General features: G+C 56.4%; 1 protein-coding gene across 7 annotated transcripts in view; it reads right to left on the bottom strand.

Annotated features, from left to right (window-relative positions):
- The window catches only part of PTPRF (protein tyrosine phosphatase receptor type F), an 84,399-nt gene that overhangs the window by 2,037 nt on the left and 55,817 nt on the right, over positions 1–26,545 (bottom strand). For 4 of the 7 annotated variants that reach the window (XM_081144069.1, XM_081144072.1, XM_081144070.1 and 1 more), the window contains 23 exons: positions 26,152–26,296; positions 22,237–22,542; positions 21,437–21,630; positions 18,400–18,426; positions 16,969–17,086; positions 16,311–16,889; positions 15,544–15,641; positions 15,117–15,370; positions 14,935–15,028; positions 14,137–14,355; positions 13,669–13,823; positions 10,993–11,108; positions 6,190–6,287; positions 3,450–3,573; positions 3,110–3,285; positions 2,320–2,439; positions 1,978–2,132; positions 1,614–1,899; positions 1,350–1,528; positions 1,011–1,137; positions 671–796; positions 274–428; positions 45–180 (listed from right to left, as the gene is read on the bottom strand). In XM_081144069.1, the coding sequence (XP_081000195.1) occupies positions 45–180; positions 274–428; positions 671–796; positions 1,011–1,137; positions 1,350–1,528; positions 1,614–1,899; positions 1,978–2,132; positions 2,320–2,439; positions 3,110–3,285; positions 3,450–3,573; positions 6,190–6,287; positions 10,993–11,108; positions 13,669–13,823; positions 14,137–14,355; positions 14,935–15,028; positions 15,117–15,370; positions 15,544–15,641; positions 16,311–16,889; positions 16,969–17,086; positions 18,400–18,426; positions 21,437–21,630; positions 22,237–22,542; positions 26,152–26,296 (3,987 nt within the window). The remainder of the gene's footprint in view (positions 1–44; positions 181–273; positions 429–670; positions 797–1,010; positions 1,138–1,349; positions 1,529–1,613; positions 1,900–1,977; positions 2,133–2,319; positions 2,440–3,109; positions 3,286–3,449; positions 3,574–6,189; positions 6,288–10,992; positions 11,109–13,668; positions 13,824–14,136; positions 14,356–14,934; positions 15,029–15,116; positions 15,371–15,543; positions 15,642–16,310; positions 16,890–16,968; positions 17,087–18,399; positions 18,427–21,436; positions 21,631–22,236; positions 22,543–26,151; positions 26,297–26,545) is intronic. The other 3 variants (XM_081144073.1, XM_081144074.1, XM_081144075.1) reach the window with 3 other exon arrangements.

Raw genomic sequence — 26,545 nt, 5'->3', positions numbered from 1 at the left:
ATGGTCAATGTCGGCGATGTGTGCTCATGAGCCCACTCACATACCTCCGTCTGCACCATGGCCGGGCGCTGTGTGCGCAGGGTCTTCACGGTCTGGAACATGTCCACCACGCCCTCGTAGCGCATCCGCTCCAGAACGATGCTCAGAGTGATGAACACCCCGGTGCGACCCACGCCAGCACTGCTCAGGGACAGCACTGGGTTAGGGGTACAGTCTACCAGGTCTGCAGGCCGCCCCCCCTGCCCCTCGCTCCCCTCCAGGGGCCAGCCCCACCTGCAGTGCACTGTGATGGGCCCGTCCTGCCCAAACTGCTCCTTGGTCTTGTGCACCTGCCCAATGAAGTCAATGAAGCCCTCCCCCGTCTTGGGCACACCCTGCTCTGGCCAATCTGTGAACTGGAACTGCCGGATTGTCCTTGACTGCCCATCCTGGCGGAGGCAGGAAGAAATGGGGTCAGTGCGTCGGGCTGCAGCCCCACCAGGGCAGGAGGGCAGCAGGGTGACAGGTCCGCACCCTGGGACACGTGCTCTGCCCCCCCCAACCTCTTCTCACGGAGCCTCAGGTTCCTGCAGCTGGGGCCAGGGCACCATGCAGGCAGCCCTGCCCATGCACTCGGGCAGTTACAGACACGCTGTCATGCAAACACACATGCTCCCCTGTCCAAACTCACCCGGGCGTCTGTGACCTTGAACTCGCGCAGGATGTACTGTGGCATGTTGTACTCAGCCATCGGGTCAACAACAAAGTACTGGTAGCGAGCAGAGCGCTCTGCTGGCCAGTACTGGTGGCATTTCTCCTGTGAATAAAGGGCCCGGCCCCATGATCAGGTGGGAGGAATAAGGGAGGGGGGCTCTGGGTATCAGAAGATTATGAGGCAGGACCCCTAAGGTGGTGACAATGGGGGGAGTCAGAGGCTATGCTGATGGGAGGCTGGGTATGAAAGGAGAGAAGAGTGAGGGGGTGGCTGGTGTGCTCCCAGGTATCAGAAGGGCCCTGGGGGGTGGGCTCACCCTGCCCATCTCCCGAAGCCTGGTCAGCATGACGATGATGGTGGAGTTGTGCTCCCAGAGCATGCGCCAGAAGTCCTCGGTGCTCTCTGCCAGAGGCCCCTGTGTGGCTATGTAGGCCTTCTGCTGTCTGGGGTGGACATAAGACTGGACATGCTGGAGGTGCTGTGCTCCCTCAGTCTCCCCAAGACTGCCTAATTCCTTGGGGCCCCACTCAGATCACCCCTCCTCCAGGAAGCCCACTCTAACCTGCTGGGCTGGCCATACTCTGTTGCACCCCCAGCCAGCCAGGCACAGGCCTAGGTACCCACAGAGTGTGGTGGGCAGACATAGCATGCTCACCTGTAGCCATCCAGGAAGCTGGCATTGATGTAGTCAGAGCCCTCCACACCCCGGATGGGCTGCAGACACACACGGGTCAACTCATAGGGCATGATGTTCACCAGGCGGTTCTTGAACTTGTTGCAGGGCAGGTTGGCGCTGATGAAGCGGGATGTGTGGGCCTTGGAACTGGCCAGCAACTAACGAGAGGGAGGGACTGGTCGGGCCCGGCTTCCTGGGGGGACTCATCCCCATGACCCAGCTGAGGCCAGCCCCTCGGCCCACCTTGAACTCAAGCTCCATGGCAGTTACACTCTCCCCAGGAGGCACTTGGCCCAGCTTCTGGATGTGGGCATAGAGGCTGCGGGCAGGCACCTCTGTGTGTCCGCACGTGGCCGCCTCCAGCAGGGCCTCGTGGATAAACACGTACTGGTCCTCTGTCTGCACCATGTAGTTGCGCTGCGACCGCATGCACGTCACGTGGCCGTAGATGTCGACCGTCTTCTCGTGCTTCATGCGCTCCAGCATGGCGTCGATCACGATGAAGCAGCCCGTGCGGCCCACGCCCGCGCTGCAGGACACGGGCTCGGCTTGGGGCACAGGTCCACCCGCCTTCCACCCCGCCCCTGGGCAGTGCTGTACCCCTCACCTGCAGTGTACCACCATGGGCCCTGCGTCCAGCGGGTTGCAGGCCTTGACCCGCCGCAGGAAGGCCAGGATGGGGGTGGGGTACTCAGGAACTCCGTGGTCTGGCCAGGCCATGAACTGGAACTGACGCAGCTCCCGCTTCTCGCTGGAGCCACTCTGGGGAGAACGGTGGGGAGAGGCTGTGTGACTAGGAGAGTCTAACTGCCACAGGGTCAGGGCAGAGATGCGGTGTTGGACACCACAGTGCACTCCCACACCTCCAAGCCCCTGCCCTCTGAGCCCGAGTTCCCGCTCGCCCCCACCCAGCCACCTTGCTCAGACAAGCAACGGGGCAGGGCCATACCTTGTGGAGCGCAAAGGTGCGCACAGTATATGTGGCCAGCTCCACTGTGTCCAGCAGAGTCACCTGAATGAGGCCGTAGGTTTCAGTGCCACGGACCGGCCAGTACTGATCGCACTTCACCTGCAAAGGGACAAGCAAGGCAGGGTGCAAGGGTGTTTGGAAGTGCCCAAAGGCTCAGAGGGGTAGGCGCACTGGGGCAGAAGCAGGGTGGAAGGATACAAGGCCCCCCCAACCCCAAACTCCCAGATCCACTGTGCCACCCTCTCACCAAACCACATCAGGTTCTCATGCTACGTCGCCACCCCTGCACGAGCCGGGGGAACGAAGGCCGTAATTGAAATTTATTCACGACCAGATCGCACCAGGCACATTTTCTGCCAAATTTACCCATAACGTTTATGTGCCATTTTCAAGCTCTGTAAATTTTACGTTCCAGTCAATGCTTTGCAGTGCAAAAGCAGATAACAGCAGCTCTTCCCACTAATTAACTTAGGAGATGTGTTAATGCCCCAGGAACACTCCAGCATCTGGGGAACATGTGAACATCCCGGGAACATGCCAGCAACTGGGGAACACATTAACATTCCCAGAAAAATGTAGCATCTGGTGCCACATGTTAACATCCTAGAAACCCACTAGTGTCTGGGGACCATGGTAATACCCCAGGAAAACAAAAGCTCTTGGGAAGTCCCTTAGAGAACCTCTTCCCACAGGGATAGTAAAAGGTGGCCAAAGTCACCTGATGGACATTTCCCACCCCACCTCCTGGCAGAGCCCTGCACGGTCTTACCCGGGATTTCTCCTCCAGTCGCGTCATCATGACCACAGTGGCTGTGCGCTGTTCCCACACCATCCGCCAGAAATCGCCCATGGTCTCAGGCAGTGGGCCCTGTGTGGCAATGTAGGCATTCTGCTTGCGGTAGCCATCAATGTAGTTGGCATTGATGTAGTCGCTGCCCGGGACGCCTATGGACAGGAAAGGACAAGGGAGAGTTATCCCAGGGTCCTCATCCCCACCCACCACACCTCAGTGCACCCCAGGACTCGTGGGCCTCTTCTGTAGGATGAACGGTCACCCCAGCCAGCAAGGAGGAGAGCAGGGGATGGGAGGGGGCCCGCCCTTGGCTCACCATCGATGGAGGTAAGGATGACACGAGAGTGGTCGTAGGCAATGACATTTGCGTAGCGGTTCTTGGGCTTGTTTACCTCCAGGTTTGAATTCTCCCACGTGAACTGCTGTCCAGGGTCAATGGACTGCAGAGAATGGAGGAGGCAGGTGGAGTGGGTAAGAGCTGAGGTCTACCTACTGCCCCCAAGGGAGCCCTAGCCTTCCAGGTGGTACCCACATCCTATTTTCGCTCTTAGGCCACAGCCAGCCCCTCTAGTCCACGGTTCCAGTGAAGGGTGAGCTCCAGCTCCCCCAGTCATGAAGTTCAGGGGCTGCCACATCAATTGTCAAGATGGCAAAGGATCAAAGTCTCTTCTGGCCATGGTACCAAATCCCCTTGCCCGTAGAGTGATTGAGATGGGGTGGGGGCAGGGGAAATTCCCTCAGGCCCTGTACCCAACTAATGAAATGAGCGTAGAATTAGAGAAAGCAATGAGAGCCAGCTGTGCAGTGCCCACCACTGCCTGAGGCTCTGGACACCCACTGCACAGCCCTGTCTGGCTCTCCTCCTATCTCTCTGGCTGTTTCTCTTGCCTCCTCTCCTTCCACCAGCCCTTCCTGTAGGCAAGACATAATGCTCTTTCAGGGTTCATTCCTGGGCTGTCTTCAACCTCTACAACCCTCCTGAGTGACTTCATTTGCTCGCAGGATCTTACACCCACGTGCCGGAGCTGCCCATAACCCAGCGTGCAGCCCAGAGTCTCCCCTGAGCCTCCAGTCTAAACAGCCAACAGCCTCCTTGTACAATGCAGATCTGATGACCAATTTCCTGCTTAATGACTTCCACGGCTCCTCACTGCCTCACCTCAGACCATAACAATAGCTCAATCTTAGTGAGAACGTACCAGTGAAGGGTGGCACTGTTCTAAGCATGTGTTTGGCACTGTTCTAAGCACTTAGCATGTATTCCCTCATCTAATCCTCCCCTGAAGCGGGTTCTATTAGTGACTTCTTTTTACAGATGGACACAATCCACAGTTCTCAGCATGGCACGTGATGTTCTCCACGTTCTGGAGCCAGCCTGTTACTCTCCACAGGACAGCGTGCACTGCTTCCGTGAGTCCCCCCAGCACACCCCACCCCTCAGCCCACCTTCTCTGCATACGTCTGTCACATTTTCTAAGGCATATTGTCCTATTCTATGTTGATGATCTGTCTGCACTCATTTCCCCACTGACTGAGCTCCCTGAGGCCATTTGTCTCCATATCCCCAGCACCCAGCACAGGGATGGGATGTGGTAGGTGCTTGACAATGAGTGAATAACTGACTGACCATTAAAGGTAACAGAACTATGGGATCCTAGCAGAGGGAAAGCCCACCGCAGGCCAGGGTAGCCAAAGAAGGCTTCCTGGAGGAGAAGGACCTTATAAGGAAAGCTCAGACTAGAGGAGAAAAGTGGGCAGAAGGTGGAAGGGGGACCACTGAGCCTGGACAGGGAGGCACAGAGCCTCATGGGGGGCGGGGGGAGGGCAGGTGTGGAACACAGAACTTAATGTATATGGGCTGAAAACCATGAAAGCCTTCCTGGCCAGCTGAAAAACTGAAGGCAGGGAGCCCAACTCACTGGATGTGTTACCCCTGAAGCAGGACCTTATGCAAAGCTGCGCCCCAGTGGGTGCTCCACAGGTGGAGGCAGCATGCTTCCCTGTGGCAGACATGTTCATCAACCTGCCTGCCGAGCTCAATGTCCTCGCAGAGCTTAGGCACACCCCTCGGAACCTGCCTCGCCCACAGCCTGTGGAAGGGGAATCTTGGTGCCCAGGATACCACACACAGCTGAGGGCAGACATCTGACCAGAGATGAGCAAACACCCAGGCTGGGCTGAGTGAGCCCTTTCATCACCTCTTCATCCCTCACTGATCGAGGGTTAATCCCACGTGAGATCTGTGCCAAGAACGGGAAACAGCAGGGCTGAGCCACAAGGACAGTTCCCTCTGTGCTCCTCAGAGGCGGTGGGCTCTACCTATCACCTCCTTCACTAGCAAAGCACCTCCCAGCTGGGCCACTTGGAAGCCCTCAGACCCCAGGCCAGGGAACAGTGCTCTGAAGTCTGAGCCTCCAGAAGGCAGGAGTCAAGGCCAGAGTGAAGTGAGCATGTGGAGGGCCCTAAGCAGGAGGGTTTGCGCAGCCTGAGCTGAGCCCCTGACTCCCCATCTCTGTCATCTGTGCAGCTCTGATAACACATGAGCACATGTGTGTGCAGGGCAGGTCTGGGTGTGAATCCTGGCTCTATTACTCATCAGCTATTTGACCTTGGACAAATCACTTCCTCTCTCAGCCTCAGCTTCCTCATTTGTAAGATGGGGTAAAATAATAGTATCCATTTCACAGGGTTGTAGAAAGAACTAGATGTGATGATACATGGAAAGTACTTAATCCAGTGCTGGCCCACAGTGAGCTCTTGGTAAATGCCAGCCATTATCATTGATGTGTGTGTGTGCGTGTGTGTGTATGACTTTTTGCCTGCCTCTGTGAGCATCTGGACATTTGTCTGAGTGTCCAGACCTGGGGTGCTGGAAGGGCCTCAGCCAGGCCCAGCACCTGAGTAGCCGAGTTCCCAACTTGCCTCTGCTGACCCCTCCAATCTATGCTCTGGGGATGCCTGGAGGCCCCAACCCACAGCTGGGACTTGAGGCAGGAAAGACGCTGGCATGGGGCCAGACCTGGGCCAGGCACGTGGCAGGGGGTGAGACGTCTCACCTCATACTCCTGGGAGAACTTGAGGCCATCGTTGGCTTTGAGGCGCTCAATGTTGTCTGCTAGGTCAGTGATGGGAATGGGCGGGTGGTCTCGCATACCTGGGGAAGTGGGGGCACAGACAGGTTGAGTTAGCATGAGGCCTGAGTGAGGTGGCAGAGACAGCCCCAATGCATTCATGTGCACATGTGAACATGTGTGACCATGGAGCACTCAGCACTGGTGGCATGGAGACAGCAGCACATGCGGCGACAGGGATGGTGGAGCACACAGTGGCTGGAGGTGGGGAGAGGACAGAGAAGAAGTGTGTGTGCCGTGAGCACGTGAGCATGTCTGTGTGATGCGGCGCTGAGTGGGGGCACCGGGGCCCCACCTGGTGGTTCTCAAGAGGGGTGAGAGGCTTCCTCCCTCCCAGGCTAGGGCCGAAGCCCAGGTTGGGACAGCTGACAGGACGGAGCTGTGGGCTTCCTCAGCCTGCACCCCCACCCCGGGGGCCCTGCCTGTGGACAGCCCTCCTGCCCCTCACTGGCGTGAGTCAGCGTGGGAGACTCCGTGACATCATCGTCCCAGCATCAAGCATGGAGTGTGGATGGAGTGATCACAAAGTACAGAGACACGGCAGAGTGACGTGGAAGAACAGAGAGAAGCAGAGATGAGGAGGGAGACGTGGAGACAAGGAGACAGAAGAGGCACCCAGAAAAGTGTCAGACTGAAGCTGGTGGACAGAGAGGCGGAGAGACAGAGACAGGGCAGGTGGGAGGAAAGACAAAACTGGAGGACTCAGGTAGGGGAGGAGGAGTATGAAGGGAAGATGAGACAGCGAGAAGGGGGAAGAAACAGAGGAAAGGAGAGAGGAGACATCAAGAAAGAACAGAGGCAACTGGGTGAGAATAGGAGAGGAAACAGACACAGAAGCCAGAGTAGGCCCCAAACATGGGAACTTGGAAAACTAACTTGAGACATTCGGGCAACTGGGGACACTGGAACCTGCAGAGAGAAAAAACAAAAAATAGCAGGGCAAGAGAAGAAAGCTCGTTAACCTTCTCCAGTTACATCACAGTGGACACAGCAGAGGGGCAGCAAGGTGGTGAAGGGAGCTTGGGAGGGACAGGAGGAGGAGGCGGACCAGGGGACAGTAAGGCCAGTCCCACCAGCCCCCAGAGGGACACAGACAGATTTCCCACCCAGAACTGAGAGCGCCCGACTCCCGGGGCCTGGGAGGCCCCTTTTTATGACTGCTTTCTTGGTTCGAATCAACCCTTGTTCCCTCTGGTAGTAAAATTAGACCTTGGCTATTTTCAGATGGTTTGGCAAAAGCGAAGGGTACTTTTATACAGAGAGGTGAGGCGTGTGCAGCAGGAGTGAAAGGCTCAGTCTGCATGAGAACATGCAGATGGTGACGATCACTCCTGCAGAGTTTCTGTGGGGCTGAACATTTTTCAGAATCAAAATTAAATGGTAAAAGAAAAAAATAAGTGTTTACTGAACTTAAAAAAATAGGAAGGAAACCCTGATCTGTGGAGAGTACAGCCACCCCACTGCCCCACTACTGTCCCGTCCTTCTAGTGCCCCTGGTTCACTCGGCACTGCCCGTGTCCACGGGGGTACCTCTCTGCCAGCAGCCTCAGTTTTTGGTGACACTCACCATGTCCCTTCCCACTGCCTGACCCAGGCCACTGCCTCCTGTCCTTCTGGCCCCCTGCCTCCTGCACTTGGCCTTTAACACCACTGCAGACCTCTTCTTCACCCCCCCTTTCCTCTCAGATCCCTGCAGCCACAGGAATTCAGCATCTGTCCCCTGGGCCACTCGGCAGTCCTCCCGGGCATGCACACACCCAGGCCATGACTTCTCTCATGATCCTGCTCTAACTACTTTTCTCTCATCCTGGAGAAAACGGACCTTGGGCTGAGAACTCCAGTAACATGCTCCCTTACACCCACCTCACCCGTCTCCGATGCCCTCCTGGCCTGGAGCTCAAAGGCACCCCAACAAGCCTCTTTCCCAGGCTAAATCATAGCCCACACCCAGGGCTTGGACCCCACGTTTCAAATGCTCATTCAAATGACCACTGCCCATAAACAATAAATATTGGAAAGAAGAAAAATCCTTTTTGGACCCCACACCCCTCTCCCCACTTGCTGTGTTCCTGCCCATCCTGTCCTTCACACTTGGCCTCTGAAAGCGGTTTCTCCATTTGCTCTTTCCCTGCTCACTGCTACTCAAATCACTGCAATGATTCTGCCCTCAGGACTCTGTCACCATGCTCTCTCCAAGGTGCCAACTGCCAAAGCTGATGGTCCCCCCTCTGGGTCTCCGGCCACTATAAATCACCAAATCCTCCCACACAGCCCTCCCTGGCTTCAGGGATGCTGCCCTCCTGTTCTTTCTCTCTAGCTGCTCATCTTAACCTCCTTGGCTACTCTTTTTTTTTTTAAATGTTTTTATTGATTTTTTTAGAGAAAGTAAGGAGGAAGGAAGAGGCAGAGAGAGATAGAAACATCTATCAGCTGCCTCCTGCATGCCCCATACGGGGGATTGAGCCCACAACCTGGGCATGTGCCCTGACCAGAAATGGAACAGGGGACCTTTTGGTGCACAGGACAACATTTTAACCAACTGTGCCAGACCGGCCGGGCCCTCCTTGGCTACTCTTCATCTTTCCTCAGCACTTCACCTCCTTCCCTGGCTGCTCTTTCCATCCCTCTCTTCTTGCCTTCTCCTGGGAAAGCCCATCTATTCTCAGGCTTTGACCATCTCACGCTCCTCAGCACCTCCCATGCGCATGGTTACAGCCTAGAAGTCAGTGCGAAGATCCAGACCTACAGACTTGGCTGCTGCCTGGAACCCCCACGGCACTGCTAGCCCATACCCAGGACCCATCCTTGCATGCCCCCCCCCAACTTTTTCACCCCCATGTGCAATCATGCCCAAGCCCAGCTGCCCTGTCTCCTTCCCACTTCTCTGAGTCTGCCCTTCCCTTCACCCCCAATGCTACCTTCCAAGGCAAGGTCCTTCACACCTATCACCCAGTGGCCCAGGTCTACCCCCCTAATCTTTCCCCCTTCAACCTGTCTTCTATACAGCAGCCAGAGAGATATTTCTAAAACACAATTCTGACCCCATCAATCCTCTGCTGAAAACCTTTAATGCCTCCCTGGTCCTCTGAAGAGGAAGTTTAAACTCCTGAGCCCATTGCTCAGGTTCCTCTGACTGGCCCTCTGAGTAACCCTCCAGTTTTGTCTGGGGGACCTCAGACATACAATGCCTCTGAGCTGCTCCTATGCGTGCTATTTCTACCCATGAGAGCTCCCTCCCACCATTTGCTCAGTTAATGCCTATATGGCTTGGCATCTCCTTTCCGAGGAGGTTCTCTGCCCTCCAGGGCCCCAGCACCCTGGAGCTTTTATTCCTCACAGATACCCAGGTTGCAACAGCCTGCTGGGTCTACCTCATTCTCTCTCTCAGGACATGTGCCGTTGGAACTCAGTCACCATGGTATATGGGAGTCCAGGCCACATGAAGAGGCTTCACATGGTTGTCACAGCTGACAACCCCAGGTGGGCTCAGAGCTGATTCTAGCATCAAGCACCAGGCATGTGAAGAAATAAGTCTTTAGAATTCAGCAAACAGCAAACTTTTCTATGAAAGGCCAGAGAGCAAATGTTTTTGCTTTGTGGATATAACATACCTGCCACATCTACTTAACTCTGCTGTTGTAGACAACTACATAAATGAACGGGCATGGCTGTGTTCCAATAAAACTTTATTGGCAAAAACAGGTGGTGGGCTGTATTTGGCCATGGGCCATAGTTTGCTGACCCCTGCTTTAAATGATTCTAGCTCCCAGACTTCAAGTCTTCCAGCTGAGGCCCAGACATTCTAGAATAGAGACAAGCTGTTCCTGCTGTGCTTCTGTCTGAATTTCTGACTCACAAAAACTGTGAGACAGTACATAATTATTGTTGTTTTAAGCCATTAAGTTTGGGGGTAATTTGATATGCAGTAATAATTAGCTCATGTATACACAAACCCTGTGTGTATGTGTTAGTTCAGCATTTGTTCAGCTGTGTTTCTGTTTCGCGGGCATTCACCAAGAAGCCACCGTGTGCACAATACCAGGGATGACGAATGAACAGACACAGTTCCTGGCTCCACAGAGCACAGACTGACACTAGAGCAATTCCAGCCCAGGGTGAGAGGTATCACAATGGAAGAAGCAGAGAGGTTCTGGGCGCCGAGGAGAGACGATCCCCCCCCGGCCTGTGGGGGGGGCTGGGGCAGTTCGGGAGGTGCAACCCAGGGGCGAAGTCTGAGCTTTGTGTGCTGGGGCATGGGGAGGGAATGACACTTCAGATAGAAGGAACAACCAGAGGGCCACGTGAGAGTGGCTGGGAAAGGAAGGGTGGCACCAAGCCCTGTGCGGGGCTCCTAATGGGAAAGTGGGGGCCAGACTCCAGGAAGGGTCACACGGGTGTGGGATCACAAGTGTCTGATGGAGAGTTTTCCACCAACACCTCTCTCTCTTATGTGGAAGGGCCAGAGTGCAGGCACTGGCCACCCCGTGGCTGGGATGTGGGCTCTGTGAGGGTCCTTAGCCCACACTCAGACAGGCCAAAAACAAGGCAGGACCTAAGAAGCTGGGTCTACTCTGACAGGCTCCTGGAGTGCCTGTCCAGCTGTTGGATATAGGGGCTCCTCAGTCGCTGCAACAAAGTGGATGGTACAGGGAGAAGGGCAAAAAGGGGGAACAGGAAATGGGGCTTGAGGCCAGGGCTGGGGCAGGCAGGCTGGAGGAACTGCCCTACCTGGGGTCTGGTAGTTGAGCCTCCGCATCTCCACAGGGTCGGAGGAGTGGGCCAGCAAAGAGTCCTTTAGGCCAATCGACTGCTCGTCCTTGGACGATGGGGAGTGGGTCCTTTTCCTGAAGAGGCAGAAGGGCAGCTGGTGAGAACCCGAGGCCCAGACAAAGGATAGAGATGGTGTGGCTGGCTGCCACGAAGTCCCTATGTTCATGGCTCTGTCGCCCACCCCACCCCACCCCTTCCTGGGGTCCCTGAGCACAGGGGAGCAAGGGTCAGAGCAGCTTCAACATGGAGAACATAGGGTGAGGGTGGGGAGACAGCAGGAGTGGGGAGTGGACAGAAGGAGGTGCAGCAAGGGAGAAGGGGTTTCGGAGGCTGGTGGCTCCTTCCAATAGAGGGCAGATCACTGTTGGGTAATAGCTGCTGTCCCCAAGGCTGCCACAGCTGAGACAGCAGGAGCCACCAGGAATAAACATGCAAACACCACATAAGATACGCAAACATCACAGAGTGCTGAGCCCAGCTGTCTGATTCTCGGTATTGGGGTAAACGCCCAGAGCAGCAGGGGAAGGACAGGGAAGGCATCGTCCTAGCAAGGCACAGTCTTCCCTTGATGGCCTCAGCTCCCCTGACTACAAGGACAGGGTCAGAGACAGGCTAAGGGGTCTAGCTGCTGACAAGCACTCAGGGGCCGCTTCTGCTCAGGAGACACGGGTCTGTTTGGCAGGGAAGAACTTATGTGCTGGCACGTGTGTAGCAGTAAACCCTTCCCCAACGCCCTGTAGGCAGTGCTCTTTGCCCACACACAAGACTATCTCCTGCAGCACTTAGGCAACTCAGAACCGGGAGCCTGGTGGAAGGCTTTGTGAGCTCAGAGCCAGTCTGGCAGGCGGGAGTAGCATCGGAAGTCTGCTGCCTGTGCCGTGGTCCGTGGCTGTGCCCTGGGGAAAGGGCGTTCTTTGTGCAAGGTACAAGTAAAGAGAGTGACAGAACCTGCCCCAGAGCCTGCTGAGCTGACCTGACAGCCACAGGCCAGGACGCTTCCAGTCAAAGCACTGCCCCTCCCTGCAGGACCCAAAATATGCACAGGGAGAGTAAGTGAAAGGGGAGGCGTGTGAAGAGAGAAGGAACGACTCCTACCTTTCTTGTTTACTAGGTCCCGAAAGACAGGCAAGGACAGAAGAAAGGAACGGTCACTGTTTCCGCCAAGAACTCAGGCCCTCTCATGACATGGGGGACTCTGTGGAACTATCTATGGCACCCATGTGGCACACACAGGGAGGGGGCTGCCTCTCCTGACAGACACCAAGACCCAGGCGGGATTGGGAAGGATGAGTGACTGTAGGGGACATTCCTTAGGTCCCCACCCCGAAGTCTCCAAGCCCTGGACCAGGACAGCCTGTCCTATTCACCCTGGGAGGAAGGAGCTAACTCTTCAGGAAAGAGGTAATGGGTGCAGGTCAGGGGTCAAAGGTCAGGGTTCTGGGAAGAGATGGGGCACAGAGCACAGGAACCCAAGTGTGGAGATGGGTTCAGACACACAGACCAACACATGTTCACTGACAAGCATTCACTGACATGTCTTGTGCACTCAGCCTTGTGCTGGGACCTGGGAATGCAGGTCCAGCGACTACCCAATGAAGCATCGCTGGGGCAAGTGAGGGACAGTTTGGGGAAGAGGTGGGGGCCCCAGGGAGCCTTGTGCGCCTGGAGGAGAGTCTTAGAGGATGAGATGGCAGGGAGTGGGACTGCTGCAGAGTGGAGGGGAGCATAGTCTAAGGTGGTGGGGGAACTGCACTGGTTCCTTGTGACAATGTCAGGAGTGTAGCAGGGGCCAGACTAGCCAGGCATTTGACTGTCAGGTTACAGAGGTGAAGGTTTATCTTGGGAACCACTAAAAAGATTTAAACTGAGGTGACAAAGTTAAATCTTTGGTAATACCTTTCAGGCTGCAAGTTTAAAGGATAGAAAGGGGGGACCCCAAGAGCAGGTGGCTGCAACTACCTGCATGTAGTTGCCAGCTGCCTGCATGTGTGTTATCTTGTGGGGAGCCCACCAGGACAGGGAGAAGCAGATCCACAGATATTCAGGATAGGACTCACAGGAGACAGTGGAGTGAGAGGAAGAGGAGTGAGGGTGACGCCCAGGTTTGGTTGATGATTAGGGGGATGGAAGGAGGGTTTCGAGGAAGGTTCAAGATGCACTAAGTCTAGGACAGCTAAGAAAGCTGCAGTCACACCAGGCACTCAATAAATGTCTGCCAAGTAAATATCTGTGGGCACGTCCAGCTGGGCGTGGACCTCCCTAGGCCTGAGCAGGAGCCAGGCTGGGGAATCATCAAGGAATGGTGGCTGAGAAAGTGCTGAAGGTAGGAGACCAGGGGAGGGTAGTATCTGAGACTGAGACAGACATGCTCACACTGCAGAAAGAAACAAATGGACAGGCACGCCCACGGATGCATGTGAACCAGTCCTCTGCGAAGCCTCAGCTTCCTATCACACTTAGGTAACAGACATACATGTGCACACACACTGCTTCTGCTCTTCCTGGCTTCCCACCAAGCCTGAGCGGGGGTGCAGGCTGGTGTGGCGGCCCTGTGCCTGAAGGCACCATGCCTTGGGAGGACCTGAGAGTCCAGGGCAGGTGGCGGTCCCCTGGAGTCCTGAGCACAGTACTCACCTCTTGAACAGGAGGATGGCGATGACAATGAGGATGATGAGGATGACCGCCAGGACGGGGCCTGTCACCCACAGCATCTCAGGCTCCTCCTGCTGCTGGGCTGGTGCCACCTGGACCACAATCTCATCGGAGTAGGGGCTGGCGGCATAGCGCTTCTGTGGCCCAGTGGAGGAACAGCACGGGCCGTGAGCTCAGTGTGAGATCTCCCACCCTCTGCCCACCAAACCTAGAGAAAGGGCTCTGGGGCTGGGCCTGGTCTCCCTGACCTAAGAGGCTGGTTAGCTGAGTGGGTCCCTAGATCAGGTCTGGCTTTCTAAATCCTAGGGGCTGGTATCTTGAGATCCCTCCTGTAGGTCTGGGGTTTCTGGAGCTGCCTCAGGCCTGGGATCTCAGGGTGTTTGAGCCTGGCCTGGTCTTGGGTCAGGCCTGGGTCTTGGGGTGCTGAGGGCCCGGGTGGCTCAGGCAGACCTGGTCCATGGGCTCCTTCAGGGAGGCGAGCACAAAGCACTGGTAGCTCAGGTCCGGGGACAAGGGCCGGTTGTAGAAGCCCTGGTAGCTCTTCTTGTCCCCCAGGGTGAAGGTCTTAGGGAGCACGTCCACCTGAGCGGCCACATAAGGTTTTAGCCGCTCTGTCTGCCGTCGCCGCCGTTGCCGCTCCCCGCTGCCCTGCTCGATGGCCTCTAGGAGCTGATGGAGCAGAGCACAGCCACACCGGGCCTTGAAGCATGTGTCCCTGCACTGAAACCAGGGCTCGCCTTCTATGTAAGGGGCCCGAGCCCAGCCCAGCCCACTTTCCTTGCAGAAAAATGCTGGACACCAGACATGGCAAAGCCACTCCTTCTCACCAAACAGTAAGAAGGTGCCCTCTGGGTAACCTGCCTCTCTGCCTAAGCAGAAGAGACCGGTTCCATACCGCTATGAGAAGAGGACCGGGATCCCAAACGTCATGGGGGCTCCGCTCTAGCCCCACAGTGGCCTCTAGACCCTTGAGACCCTCTATAGCCTACAGAACTCGAGGTTCTCTAGACTTGCAAAGATGTGTCTGCTTTTTCCCACTCCAGGGATGCTTGGCAAACTCCTCCAGGGAATCCTCCATAAGTCAGTTCTCTAAAACTCCTGGGGGCCACCTGAGTCCCTATCCCCCAGAGGGGCCTGGCTGCCAATAAGAGCAGCCAGAGAGTGATTCCAATTTAGGGGAGCCATAGGGGCCACAGCCACCCACTGCCATGGGGCTGTCATGAGTGCCACCCTGGCCTGTCCCCGTACCTCATCCAGCTCCAGCTCCTCGGGTGTGCTCCAACGTGGAGTCAGCATGCTCCCGCCTACACGGTCAATGGGTACCACCACGATGTAGAACCACCTGGGCAGGCAGAGAAGGAAACAGGACTGTCATTGCCCATGCTCATGTCACTAGCCCTGTCCTCCTTCCCAAGGACTCGTCTGCACACCTGATGAGCGAGGGGTCCTGAACGTGGGGCATAGAGAGGGTGAAACGGCCATCCTCCATGTAGGCAGAGGCTGGCAGTGGCTTGTGTGGCAGGAGGTCAGGGGCTGTACGGATGGACACAAGGTGCTGCAGGCCTCCAGCGCTGCTGCCCCGGTTCATCAGCACAAATGAGTACTCTGTGTTTGGCTGCAGGTCTACGATCAGCTTCTGCATCGAGTGCCCATCCACCTCCACACTCTGCCCATTGTACAGAATCTGCAGGGAAAGGGTGAGGCAACCCATCACGGACCTGTAGGGTGGAGTCTGCACGCGCACACACTCCTAACCAGGATCCTATGCCATGAACACATACAAATGCCCACAACGGGACTAGAATGATGGCCACAGCAGTCCTGCATGTGGCTGGGCAGGGCGTGGCCCTCACCGACCTTAAAGGGTACAGCTGACTTGTAGGAGTCGGGTACCTCCCAGCTGAGCAGCACAGACGTCTTCATTGCAGCTGCCACATGGAAGTTCTTGGCAAACACTGTGGAACATAAGGAGGGAGTCAGTACTAGCTGTGTAACTTGGGTGAAGTAAATGGGCCTCAAAGGTTCCCCGCCAGAAAGAGACACTTGTTGGGGTACAGGGGTTAGGAATGGCTGCAGAGAACCAGGTACCCCACTCCCAGCAGACTTCAAATCACATAGTTCAGCTCCCAGCCCCAGCTCTTCCACACGGTGAGCACCCAGCCAGCAGATGCCATAGCACCCATGGTAAGGATCTCCACAAGTGCTTGGGTCAAAGTTGGAGCCCACAGGCACCAGGTCAGAGTGAGCACAGGTCAGCGGGATTTGGTCATGAGAAGCATATGGCCGAACACCAGAGCATAGTGGAGCACGTTCATTAAGAGGTCAGTGGGTTGTGTCCCTGAGATTAAGTGTCGAATACCCAAGAATGGTGATACAGTCAAAAGAGATCAGTGGGTCAAGGTCACAAGAGATTGGAGAGTCACACAGCAGAGGTCAGTAGGTCAAGACAGCAGAGGTCAGGGGTCACACACCGAGATTGTGGCGCCCATTTGCTAGAGGTTAGTGGTCATGGTCATGAGAGACTGGAGGGTCACAGAGCAGAGGCTGGTGGATCAGTCGCCAGAAGTCAGTGGGTCAAGAGCAGCAGAGTTCCCCAGGTGCAGCCACATGCCCGCAGCACACACCTTGCTCCATGGGCATGGTCCGGGACTGGATGCTGGGGCTGAGCGGGCCGGCGCCTTTGCTGGTATGTGCACGGACCTTGATGTCGTAAGTGGTGTCTGGCTTGAGACCGGAGAGAGTAAGGTGGGTGTCGGCAGTGGTGTTCTGCAGCTCCTGCTGGCTGTTGATGTCGTGGTAGACCACAGTGTAGTTGGTGATGTGCCCGTTCCGTTCCGCTAGCACTGGGGGGTCCCAGGTCAGTTCTGTGGTCGAGGTAGTCAGCCCTATCTCACGCAGGTTTTGTGGGAAGCCGCTGGGCGTGCCCTCGGGGGTCGTGATCTCCTTCCTGAACTCCTCACCTAGGCCGGCGCGGTTCTTGGCAGCAAGCCGAAAGATGTAGGTGGCCCCCTTGTGAAGGCCAGTGACCGTAAAGTGCTGGTCGTCCTTGCCAAAATCTATGGTGTTGGGCCTTGTCTCGTCAGCCCGGTGGTACTGCAGCCGGTAGCCCAGCAGCTCACCAGGCAGCTCCTTGGGTGGGTGCCACTGGAGCAGGGCGGTGTTCATGGCTGTGGTGCTGACCAACATGGTGGGCCGGCCTGGGACTGAACAACCACGCACGGGGCTCTGGCATTGCCCTCCTTGCTGACCCTCCCTCAGCTCTGTCCCAGACCCCTTACTCACCTGCCCCCGTTGTCATGACAATTTTGGGCTTGCTTCGGGCACCATCTCCTTTGGTGGTATAAGCAGCAACAGTAATGGAGTAGGTGGTCTCCGGGGTCAGGCCGCTGATGGTGGTTTCCTAAGGAAGGAGGGGCCCATTCCTGTCACAGGAGAGCAAGGAGAGGCCAGACAGGCCAGCCACCTCAGGATCTTAGCCTGGGGAAACCCCAGGGCACACAGGGCCAGAGGTCCTGGGTGGGGTGCTGAGCAATGCTGGCCTCTGCTGGAGGCGGGATCAGGCAGGTGGGGTGTGTACCCAGGAGGACCCCACCCATCCCAGGATCCGCACGCCTGGGGCAGACAGCTCCTTCTTCCTTTCAGACAAGAACAAAGGGCAACACCGTCCCTTCACTCCATTGTACTGAGAATGACACCTGATGAGGTCTGTGTATAGAAGACACAGAGGGCCTCGTACGCATGCAGCACCTTGCATGGCTCCTGGCACATTCACATAGCCTACAGCTCTTCCTGCTTAAGCAGGTGGAAGGCCACCTGTAGATATGAACACACACCCATGCACACCCATAGAGCAAGGTAGAGGGTTGGGCCAAAGTGCTACCCTGCTGTAAAAGTTAGGATCCCATCTGACCCCCATCAAGGCACTGGCTTCACAAACACTTTATGTCCTGTAATACCTTCTGAGGCAGGGAGGAGAAACAAGGATAAGAAACCCCCACTCTGGGGAATGCACTTCCCCATCAGCCCAGTGATGCCTGAGAAGTCAACCAAGGCAGTGTGCCCTTGCCTTGGCAGGCCTTGCCCACATGCCCATGTCCAGCCAAGGCATCATTTACGGACATGCTGAGAAACTATGGGAGGCTAATCCACATCACACAGAGGGAAGAATGGGAAGAAAGGAGGGACCACCGTGCAGTGGGAACAGAGCTGTCACCACCAGCCCTAGTGTCCCTCCAGCTCTGAGCCTCGGGTGGGCCACTGCAGTCACCACCAACCCCTCCCAGGCCTCCGCCTGCCCCAGCTGGAGGGTCTCCCAGGGCTGGGACTCCAGAACGCACCAATGCCGGAACCTAGCTCCCCAGACTCCCCTCCCAGCCTGGGCCCAAAGGAGGTGATTTTTCATTCCAGGGATCAATAAGGTCTAACAATCAGGATTGGATTTAACTCCATCCCTGTCTGGCTGGAGCAGTGGCCAGACCCTGGTCAATCACAAACACTGGCCTGAAATTGCTGCTCAACAGGCAAGAAGGATTAGAGGAAATGCCAATCGCTACTCAGCTCGGTGCTCCCATCTAAACGACTATTTTCTCCAGATGTGGCTGGTGCCCTGTGGATCTTGGCAGTTCAGGCTGGGAGGAAAGGCGGAGGAGAGGGAGTGACCCAAGAGCCCAGCCTGACCCAGGTCTCGCACGTACTCGCACACCTGTTACTTACATAGTCCTCGGACTCCTCTGGCTGCCACTGACCGCGAGAGAGGGAGAGAAAGGGAGACAGGATGTGAAAGACTCTGGCCTGGAGTGGCCTGGCCCAGGGAGGGCAGATGGAGGACATGGGCCTCTGACGTGCCATGAGGGCAGACCCTGAAACCACTCCCCACCTAAAGATCCCAGCCTGCCTCATGAGCCCAATTATGTGTCAGGGCTGAGGAGGGGAGGGCTCCAGGCCACTGAGGAATCAGAGAGCACCACCTGAAGGTGCTCTGAGGGCCAGGCCGACAGACATGGGGGTGGGCAGGACAGCTCAGGCAGAGGGGAGGGAAGACACCACGGGATGAGCAGGGAGGGTGACTGTACAGCCTGGTTTGTGGAGACAGTCCTGACCTATGCTTATTGCCAAGGTATGATTACTCACTCTTAAAAGTATCTTTTCACTTTCAAAAGTATCCAGTTGGGACAATAGATTATACAGTCATCCAAGGCAGGAGGAGTGTCCCAGGGACAGTGAGAGCTGCACCATGGCTGGGGGTGGGGGCCCAGGGCAGGCTGGACAGCAAGATGATAGAGATGTGAATGCCAATCTCAGGGCCTGGGCCCTGCCCCACAGGCATGGGGGAAGCACTCAGACCCTTGCTCCTTCCTGGGGGTGCCTGAGATCTCATCAAGGTAGAAAGGCATCTTTCAGGGCTGCCTAGTTGGACAGGTGGAGAAAGTAATGTCTCCATTCTGTAGCCCTATGACACTAGAGTGCTGGGGACTGGCAGGCAGACAGCACAGCACAGCACAGGGAAATGGTCCACAACATCTCCAAGGCTGAGATACCATGGGGCCCTTCAGCCCAGCCATCCTCACAGTGCTGGTGTGGCCTCTGTCCACTGGGCCCAGTTCCTCCTGTTCAGGGAAGCTCTATTGGAAAGGCCTTACAAGGAGAGTGGGATAGGGTATGGGGGGAGGCCACTGACAGGCCACTACCGCCCATGGCTGGGCCCACCTCTGCTCTAGGTTCCTTGCCTGGTGGGAGACCTGCACTGTACAAGACAAGCCCGGGCAGGGAGGTTCTCACGGGGTACCTTTCCTGCGCTGGAGACAGAGTGAAAGAGAAGAGAAATACAAAGCGAGTGAAGCAAAATGGAGAGAGAGAGAGAGGAGAAGGGATCAGAGGAACAGAGAGAGAAGAAAAATGAGACAAAAATAGTCAGTGAGAGGGAGAGACAGAAACAAAGGAGAAAAACAGACCATGAGAAAGGGACAGAAGGACACAGGGAGGTACCGTCAGAGACGGTGAGAAACAGACAAACCTGGAGACACATAAAAGGAGATGGGTCTGACTACATACTCATGGGGGACACGTACCCTGTGGTTCTTTCAGAAAGGATGGGGGCACTGGGCCTAGCAGATGGTGCTGTTAGATGCAGGACAGGTTGTGGTGTCCTTGACAGACCACTCAGGGGACAGCTGGGCCCTGTGGCCAGGCTGAGGACCAGGCCCCATCTGCTCTCCTACTGGCTCAGAGCAGAATGATCCAGTCCTACAGGGGCCACAAGGGCAGGCCCTTCATTTTCAGGCGGTTTCCCTGGACCCTAAACTTATGTTTACCCCCCAACTCCCACCCAGATCATGGGATAGTTGAGGCCAAGAGGGCAGTATCCCTCCTCCTACAGCCCAGCTACCTTCAAACCGCGTGGGACCAGAAGGGGGCACCCGAAGTGGCTTCTCCAGAACCCTACTGGCTGCAGCTGTGCTGCTGGCCCCTAGGATGGGAGGGGCTGGAGGGAGCCCATTCTCAGGATGTTTCTGGGTGGGTGTGTCTGCTGTGGCTCCAGGAGGCACTCTCAACCTGCCCCAGGAATGCAGGCGGGGGTATACATGCCTGCTTTCTCCACCCCCTAGTTCTCTCAGCAGGCCATGGGAGGGAGAGAGCACCCTCTGGGCAAAAAGGAATTTAGTTCAGAGGGCTGAGCTCAACAGGAGGCATGAAGGTCCCCATCTGTGTGGGTGAGACCACCGGTAAGCACAGCACAGGGCAAGTGCTTGCACTTCGGATCCCAGGCCAGGTAGGGGTGAAAAGCTGGATGGGGAGGGTGTGTGGTTTTGGAGGGAATCTGGGTTCCTCTCCTCAGGGCTGGCTGCCCAAAGGCCCTGATTCTAGATAGGGAGACTCTGAGAGCACACCACACCAGGTGTTAGGACTCTTCAGCAGAATATTTTGGGAGGGAACTTGCAATAGCAATTACAGCTCTTTCCCTAGGAATCCAGAGACTTGGCTTTTATCCAAGCTCAGCCACCTACTTACTGGGAAATTCTGGACCACTCACAACCCCTCCCAGGACCCCAGGTTCTTCATCTGAATAGCAATCCAATAGCAATACCCCAGGAACCTCACCCCCTAAAATCATCATCCCCCCGGGACAGAATGCAGAGGGAGATTTGAGGCTGGTTGGCAGGCCCAGCTCATGAGAGTAAACATAAGAGACTGAGCCATCCTCCTGGGTACCAGGCACAGAGCAACACCCCAGCTTGGCCATTCACAGAACTCTGCAATGGACAAGGCCAAGCTGGGGGAGAAGACTTCCCAGGAGAGCTTTCCCAGCCCTTGCTGTGGGAGCAGTAGTTGGCCAGCTCAGCACTGTCTAGCAGGAACGCACACCTCAAAAGCTCAGCCTAACGTGACAGTGAAGGTGCTCCCTGCCAACCACAAAGCGGGGCTTAGAGGGGCTTAGCTTGGGTAGGGTGACATTGGAGACCTGGGTCTGTGGAGACAGAGCTCTTTAGTGCTAGTGCTGGTGGCTGAGCCACAGAGGTGACTGCCAGGCTGGAACTGTCACCAGGGCAGATGGGGCTGGCAGGGCCTATTCCTGGAACCTAGCCCTAACCTCCTGGTCTCAGTGCCTCCCATGCCTGAGACAGCAGGTTCTCTCCATGCCATAGTCTCTATGAGAGCAGGCAGGGGAGGGGAGCAAACCTGGGCTCCAAAGAGGAAGCCAGTATATTGGTCTTGCCCACCCTCCTACCCCCACCACCTCCCCAGGGCGTACCTGGGCCTCAGCCAGCATGACATCCTGGATGATGGGTGGGCCACGTGGCTCACCATTCTCTAGCCGCACATAGGTGACCTGGTAGCCGCGGATCTGGCCATGCTGCTTGCTGGGAACTGGCAGCTTCCAGGAGACGTGCACAGCAGTAGAGTTCAGCGGCTCCACCTCCACCTTCCGTGGTGGCCCACTGGGCACTGGGGACCAGGGAGACAAGGAAGTCAGGCCTGGTGGTATGGGCCCTGGCTCAGGTGGGCAGAGCATACCCCAGGGCTTTGCCTTTGCACCCCACTGCTCCAGGAGAGGCCCTGCTATAGCTTCCTTAGACCGCCTGTCCCTGGAGAGGAACATGGAGGGCTCCCTGTGCCGGGCAGTGGGGAGAACCCAGGACCCTGTGACCCCACTGGCTCAGGGCTACCTCACTTGGTGGGGAGGTGAGAGGTATTTGATGACCCCTAACTCAGCACAACCCATCGTATCTCCCCCTGGGGCCCCACATCACGTCCAGCCCAGGCTGAGTCTTGCTGATTCTGAGTGTCTCCTGCACCTTCTTCCCAGCCCTGACCTCTCAAATCTTAGTGGAGCTACTTTTTCCATCTTAGCCTTTTAAGGTTCTGGTTGCCCTGAGGTGTCCCATAAAAGGCTATCCCATAAGCTACATCTCCCCAGTTTTGACCATTAAGCCTATACCACGAAAAGGAGTCCTTCTGGGCTGTGAGAGACAAAGGCCTGGGGCTGCAAGATGGGTGGGGTCCAGGCAAAGGCCTCCCCTCCCTGCCCTTCCCCTCGGTGCCGCTGCCTACCGTCCTCGTTGGTGCGCACCAGCACCGGGCTGCTCTCCGGGCCGGGGCCCACATCCGTGTGTGCCCGCACCCACACCCGGTACTCCGTCCACTTCTCCAGGCCCACCAGGTCCCAGCTGGAGTGCTCGCGGCTGATGCCATTCACCACCTGCCGCCGGCGGTCCTCGCCGTCCACCGCCTCGTAGGCCACCGAGTACTGGGTGATAACGCCGTTGCGGCTGTCGGCCGGCGGTGGGACCCAACTTACCCGGACTGTGGTGGAGCCCGTGCTCACACAGGTCACCTTCTGGGGAGGGGCAGAGGGGGCTGGGGAAGACAAATGGGGGGAAGCAGGCAGATGGAGGAGGGGTCACAGGCATGGTGACGAGTCACAGAGGAGGGGAACTCACCCAGGCAGGTCATTCCCTGAGTGTGCAATGGCTATCCCAGGGCCCCCCAGGCAGGCTACAGCCACTGCTGCTAGAGCACCTGGCTACCCCTGGACCATAGGCATGTGCTTGAGCACTTGTGAGCATGCTCTCTCTCACACACACACGGTATCCCCCACACATACATATGGTGTCTCTCACACATATGGGGCTCTAACACAGTACCTCACACATATGCTGTCTCACCCAACACATACACGGCATTATGCACACGTACACACGGGGCCACTCCACCCCCACCCCGCGCACACAACCACACACACAGAACCTCTCCAGATGCCACATCTACAGCCCTTGTCTTCTGAGGACAAGTGGCCCCCACAGCTCTTCTGGAGCTAGGATGCCCTGGCCTGTGCCTGCCTGGAGGGCTGTCTGTGCCTGAGCCACACGTTACCAGAAACTGAAGGCCAGACACGAACGAGGCCAACAGCCCCCAAGGTAGTCTGGATGATAAAGTACTTGACAAAGATGCTCACTCAATGGGCTCCTTGGGGGTCAGGAGACAGGACATGCCTTCCTTGTTCCCAGGGACACTTCTAGACCCTATTCTCACTCAGGACTCTGCTGCCATTGCATGGGACTCCTGGCCAACTCAAGTTCTGCCCAGGAGACTTCAGCAGCTCCCTCATCTCCAAGGCTTTCTCCTCCTCAGCTCTGCTGCACTCATGCCCTGGACAAAATGCCACTACTGGGAAAGCTCTACCTCCCAAGCTGTGGCCTCCAATGTCCCCTCACAGACCTCATGTCTTGTCCCAGCCCAGCTGCTCAAGGCCCCCAGCACTATGCCTGCTCTTTACCCCCTGGAGGCCTCTGTCCATCGACCTGCCATCCTTACTGCCTCAGCATTCAGCCCTGACACTGAAGTCCTCCATCTTACCAACACCCTAGACACCCTCGCCTCCTTCCCGTTCCATGCTCCTGCCCAGCCTGCACCTAGCTCTGAATGAATCCAACTCTCCACCTTCTCTAAGGTAGCACCTGTGACAGTAGAAAGAGCCACCTGCTCAGTCAGGGCGGCATCCCGATTCACATCCCCATGGCCTCACCTGGGCTCTCCACGCTGCCTGCCAGTGTTTTCTGCCCATCTCACTCTGCCACATGACACCGAATAGTTTCAACCTCCTCCATGTTCTTTAAACCTCCGGCTTCCATCACCTCCCCTTCCTCAGCACATGACCCTGTCCCTGACTTTGCAGAGAAAAATCACTTTCCAAAAGCAGTCCCTCCACCTCTTGCTACTAAACCCACCAACAGACTTGCATTTGCACAGATTCTCTCCTTTCCTCCCCCAGAAGGGAGGACTATAGCTTCCCGTCGAAGGCCAATCACTCCCATCACCTGTGCTTTGCCCCTTGCCCCCTCCCGAGCCTCCCATTACCCTTCTTTTCCTTTCCAGTAGCATTTATATATATTCAAGACTTCTCCATCTGACAAGACAAATCTTGTCCTCAGCCCCATGTCCCACCAGCTACAGTGGTCCTCTCCCTCCCAACTACATATCTGACATCTGAGCTTTCCGTCTCTACTTCCTTGCCTCCCATCATGCCTCATGAAATCCAATCAGCTTCAGTCCCTCATGCCACCAGAACTCTTGTCCAGACCCATTCTTCCACATTCCTCTGGCCCTGATCTCTCAGCAGCAACACCTGGTCTGTTTCTTGAAACTCTTCTTCCAACCTCCAACACCGGCCATCCTCCGCAGGGCCCTCCACCTCCAGCCCAGGCCCTGGGTTCCAGTAGCCTGCCAAACATCACCATGCGGATGGAGAACAGCATCTTGAGTTCAGGTGTTTGCTTCTGTTCCATTTCCTACCCTCAGGAGAGCCACCACCCTCCTCCCAAGTCTATGCATCAGAAAGAGGATTCACCTGATGTTTCCCTCTCCCTCAGCCCCCACACCTCATCCATCACCAAGTCCTGGCCAGTCAGCATCCCAGACAACTCTCACATCCACCACCACCACCTCACCTGAGCCTCTGTCTTTTGCCTAGACTGCCACACAGTCTCCTCACTGGTCTCTGGCATCCTGTCGGGCAGCCCCATGCATTCGCATGCAACAGCCAGTCAGCCCTCCCACCTATCCTCTGTCCCTGTGGTCTGGCAGCTGCTCCTGCCACACTTGCCTGCTGTTCGCCCCTGACCAAAACCAAGCACCTTCCTCCTTCAGGGGCTTGGCACCTGCTGACCCCCTGCCTGAGGCCTCTGTGTCACCCCGGGGAGCCTTCTCTGATCCCTCAGGCCAGATGAGGTTCCCGTCCCATCATCTCTCCACAGTCTGTCTCTTCCACGGCACTTTACACAAATGTAATTAAAAGCTCATTTGGATAATTGCGGGTTTAACGGCTGTCTGCCCCACTAGACTAGGATTCCCATGGGCAGAGGCTATGTCAGGGTCGTGCTGCCAGCCCTGCACTGTGTATGGGGCATGGCGTCCAGGAGCTCAAGAGGAGCTGTGGAATGAATTCATGAACATTAGATCACATGTGGCTTCCTGACATCACTGGCACATTCGCACAGTCGCCGTGACATGGACCCCCTCACAGATGCTACTGTGCTTTAAGGTCATCACAAGTGCTTCCTGTCTTGATGCCATGATATTATCCAGACACATACCCACAGCACTGTTATACAGAGCCTCATGGACAGTGGCCTGCTGTGGCCACATGCCCAGGCAGCTGTGGTCTCATGAACTGTCATCGGGAGACAGGGTCATGGGTCAGATACCCAGAGACACACTCGCTGGGTCCCAATCCTAAGAACAGCTTTACAGACCCAATCACAGGGGCACAGACTCACTGACACACACCTGCAGGAGCTGCACGGTCAGGTGGTCAGACACGGTAACACACACACTCAGAATCATCTTACATGCAGGAGTGCACTAATACACAATGCCACAAAGTTATCACACAAACAGCCTCGCACACAGGTGGCCACATGGTTGAAGTGCAGGCACATGGACATGCTCAGCACATGGTCTCATTCTTACAGGTGTGTCCTGTGTGCGTTTGGCTTGGTGTGACTATGGATCACACATACTCATAGTGGGGGGCATGAGGGAGGGAATATGGGTGATGGGGAGATGACATGTGGGGATTCGGGGAGGGAGATGGCTGCCAAAGCAGGTCTGGGGCACAGCGAGTGTAGTGGTCCCACCACTGAGGATGGCCTACTCAGTGAGTATGACCAGCGCAGAGGCGGGTGGAGGAAGGAGATGAGTCACAGACACAGAACTTACCTGGGTGGGGTAAGGGGGTGTAGTGGGGACAGAAGTCAGGCAGGGAGCAATGAGTGCTGTAGCCACCTGGACGCAGACTACAGGGCACTTACCTGTCCCTTTCTATGGGTCCAGACCTGGAGCCCAGACCAGAGTCCAGTCCAGGGCCCAGCTGACCTGACCACCTGCCTGGTCAGCGGGGAGGGTATGTGTGTGTGTGTCTGTGTCCTAGCCCAGCTGCAGCACGCAGTGGTCTCAGAAGACACTTACTGGACTGTGCCGTGCGGGCCTCAATGGTAGGGGTGAAGACGCCCACCCCCAGCTCAGAGCGGGCGGCCAGCTGGAAGTGGTACAGCGTGTCGGGCTTCAAGTCCTCTAGGGTGTAGGAGGAGGTAGGATCGAAGGTCACCTTGTGCTGGAAGAGCAGGGAGCACTCACTGACTGCTCTGACCTCAAAGGTCACTCGGGCTGTTCCCCGACATGGGTGCAGCTGACCCCTCTGGAACCACTGTGGCTCCAATGCTGGCTCCATGCCACACAGGGGACACGTGGGCACGGAAACACCTGGGACACAGCCCCAGGGGAACTTTAGGGCTCTGCCAGTATCATGTGAGCCACAAAGCCTGGGAGACTCAAGAACAGACCTAGTAACTTTGCCCCCAGC

The sequence above is a fragment of the Miniopterus schreibersii genome (assembly GCF_964146895.1).
Source record: "Miniopterus schreibersii genome assembly, chromosome: 8".
Classification (NCBI taxonomy): domain Eukaryota; kingdom Metazoa; phylum Chordata; class Mammalia; order Chiroptera; family Miniopteridae; genus Miniopterus; species Miniopterus schreibersii.
This window is presented reverse-complemented; position numbering and strand designations above follow the sequence as displayed.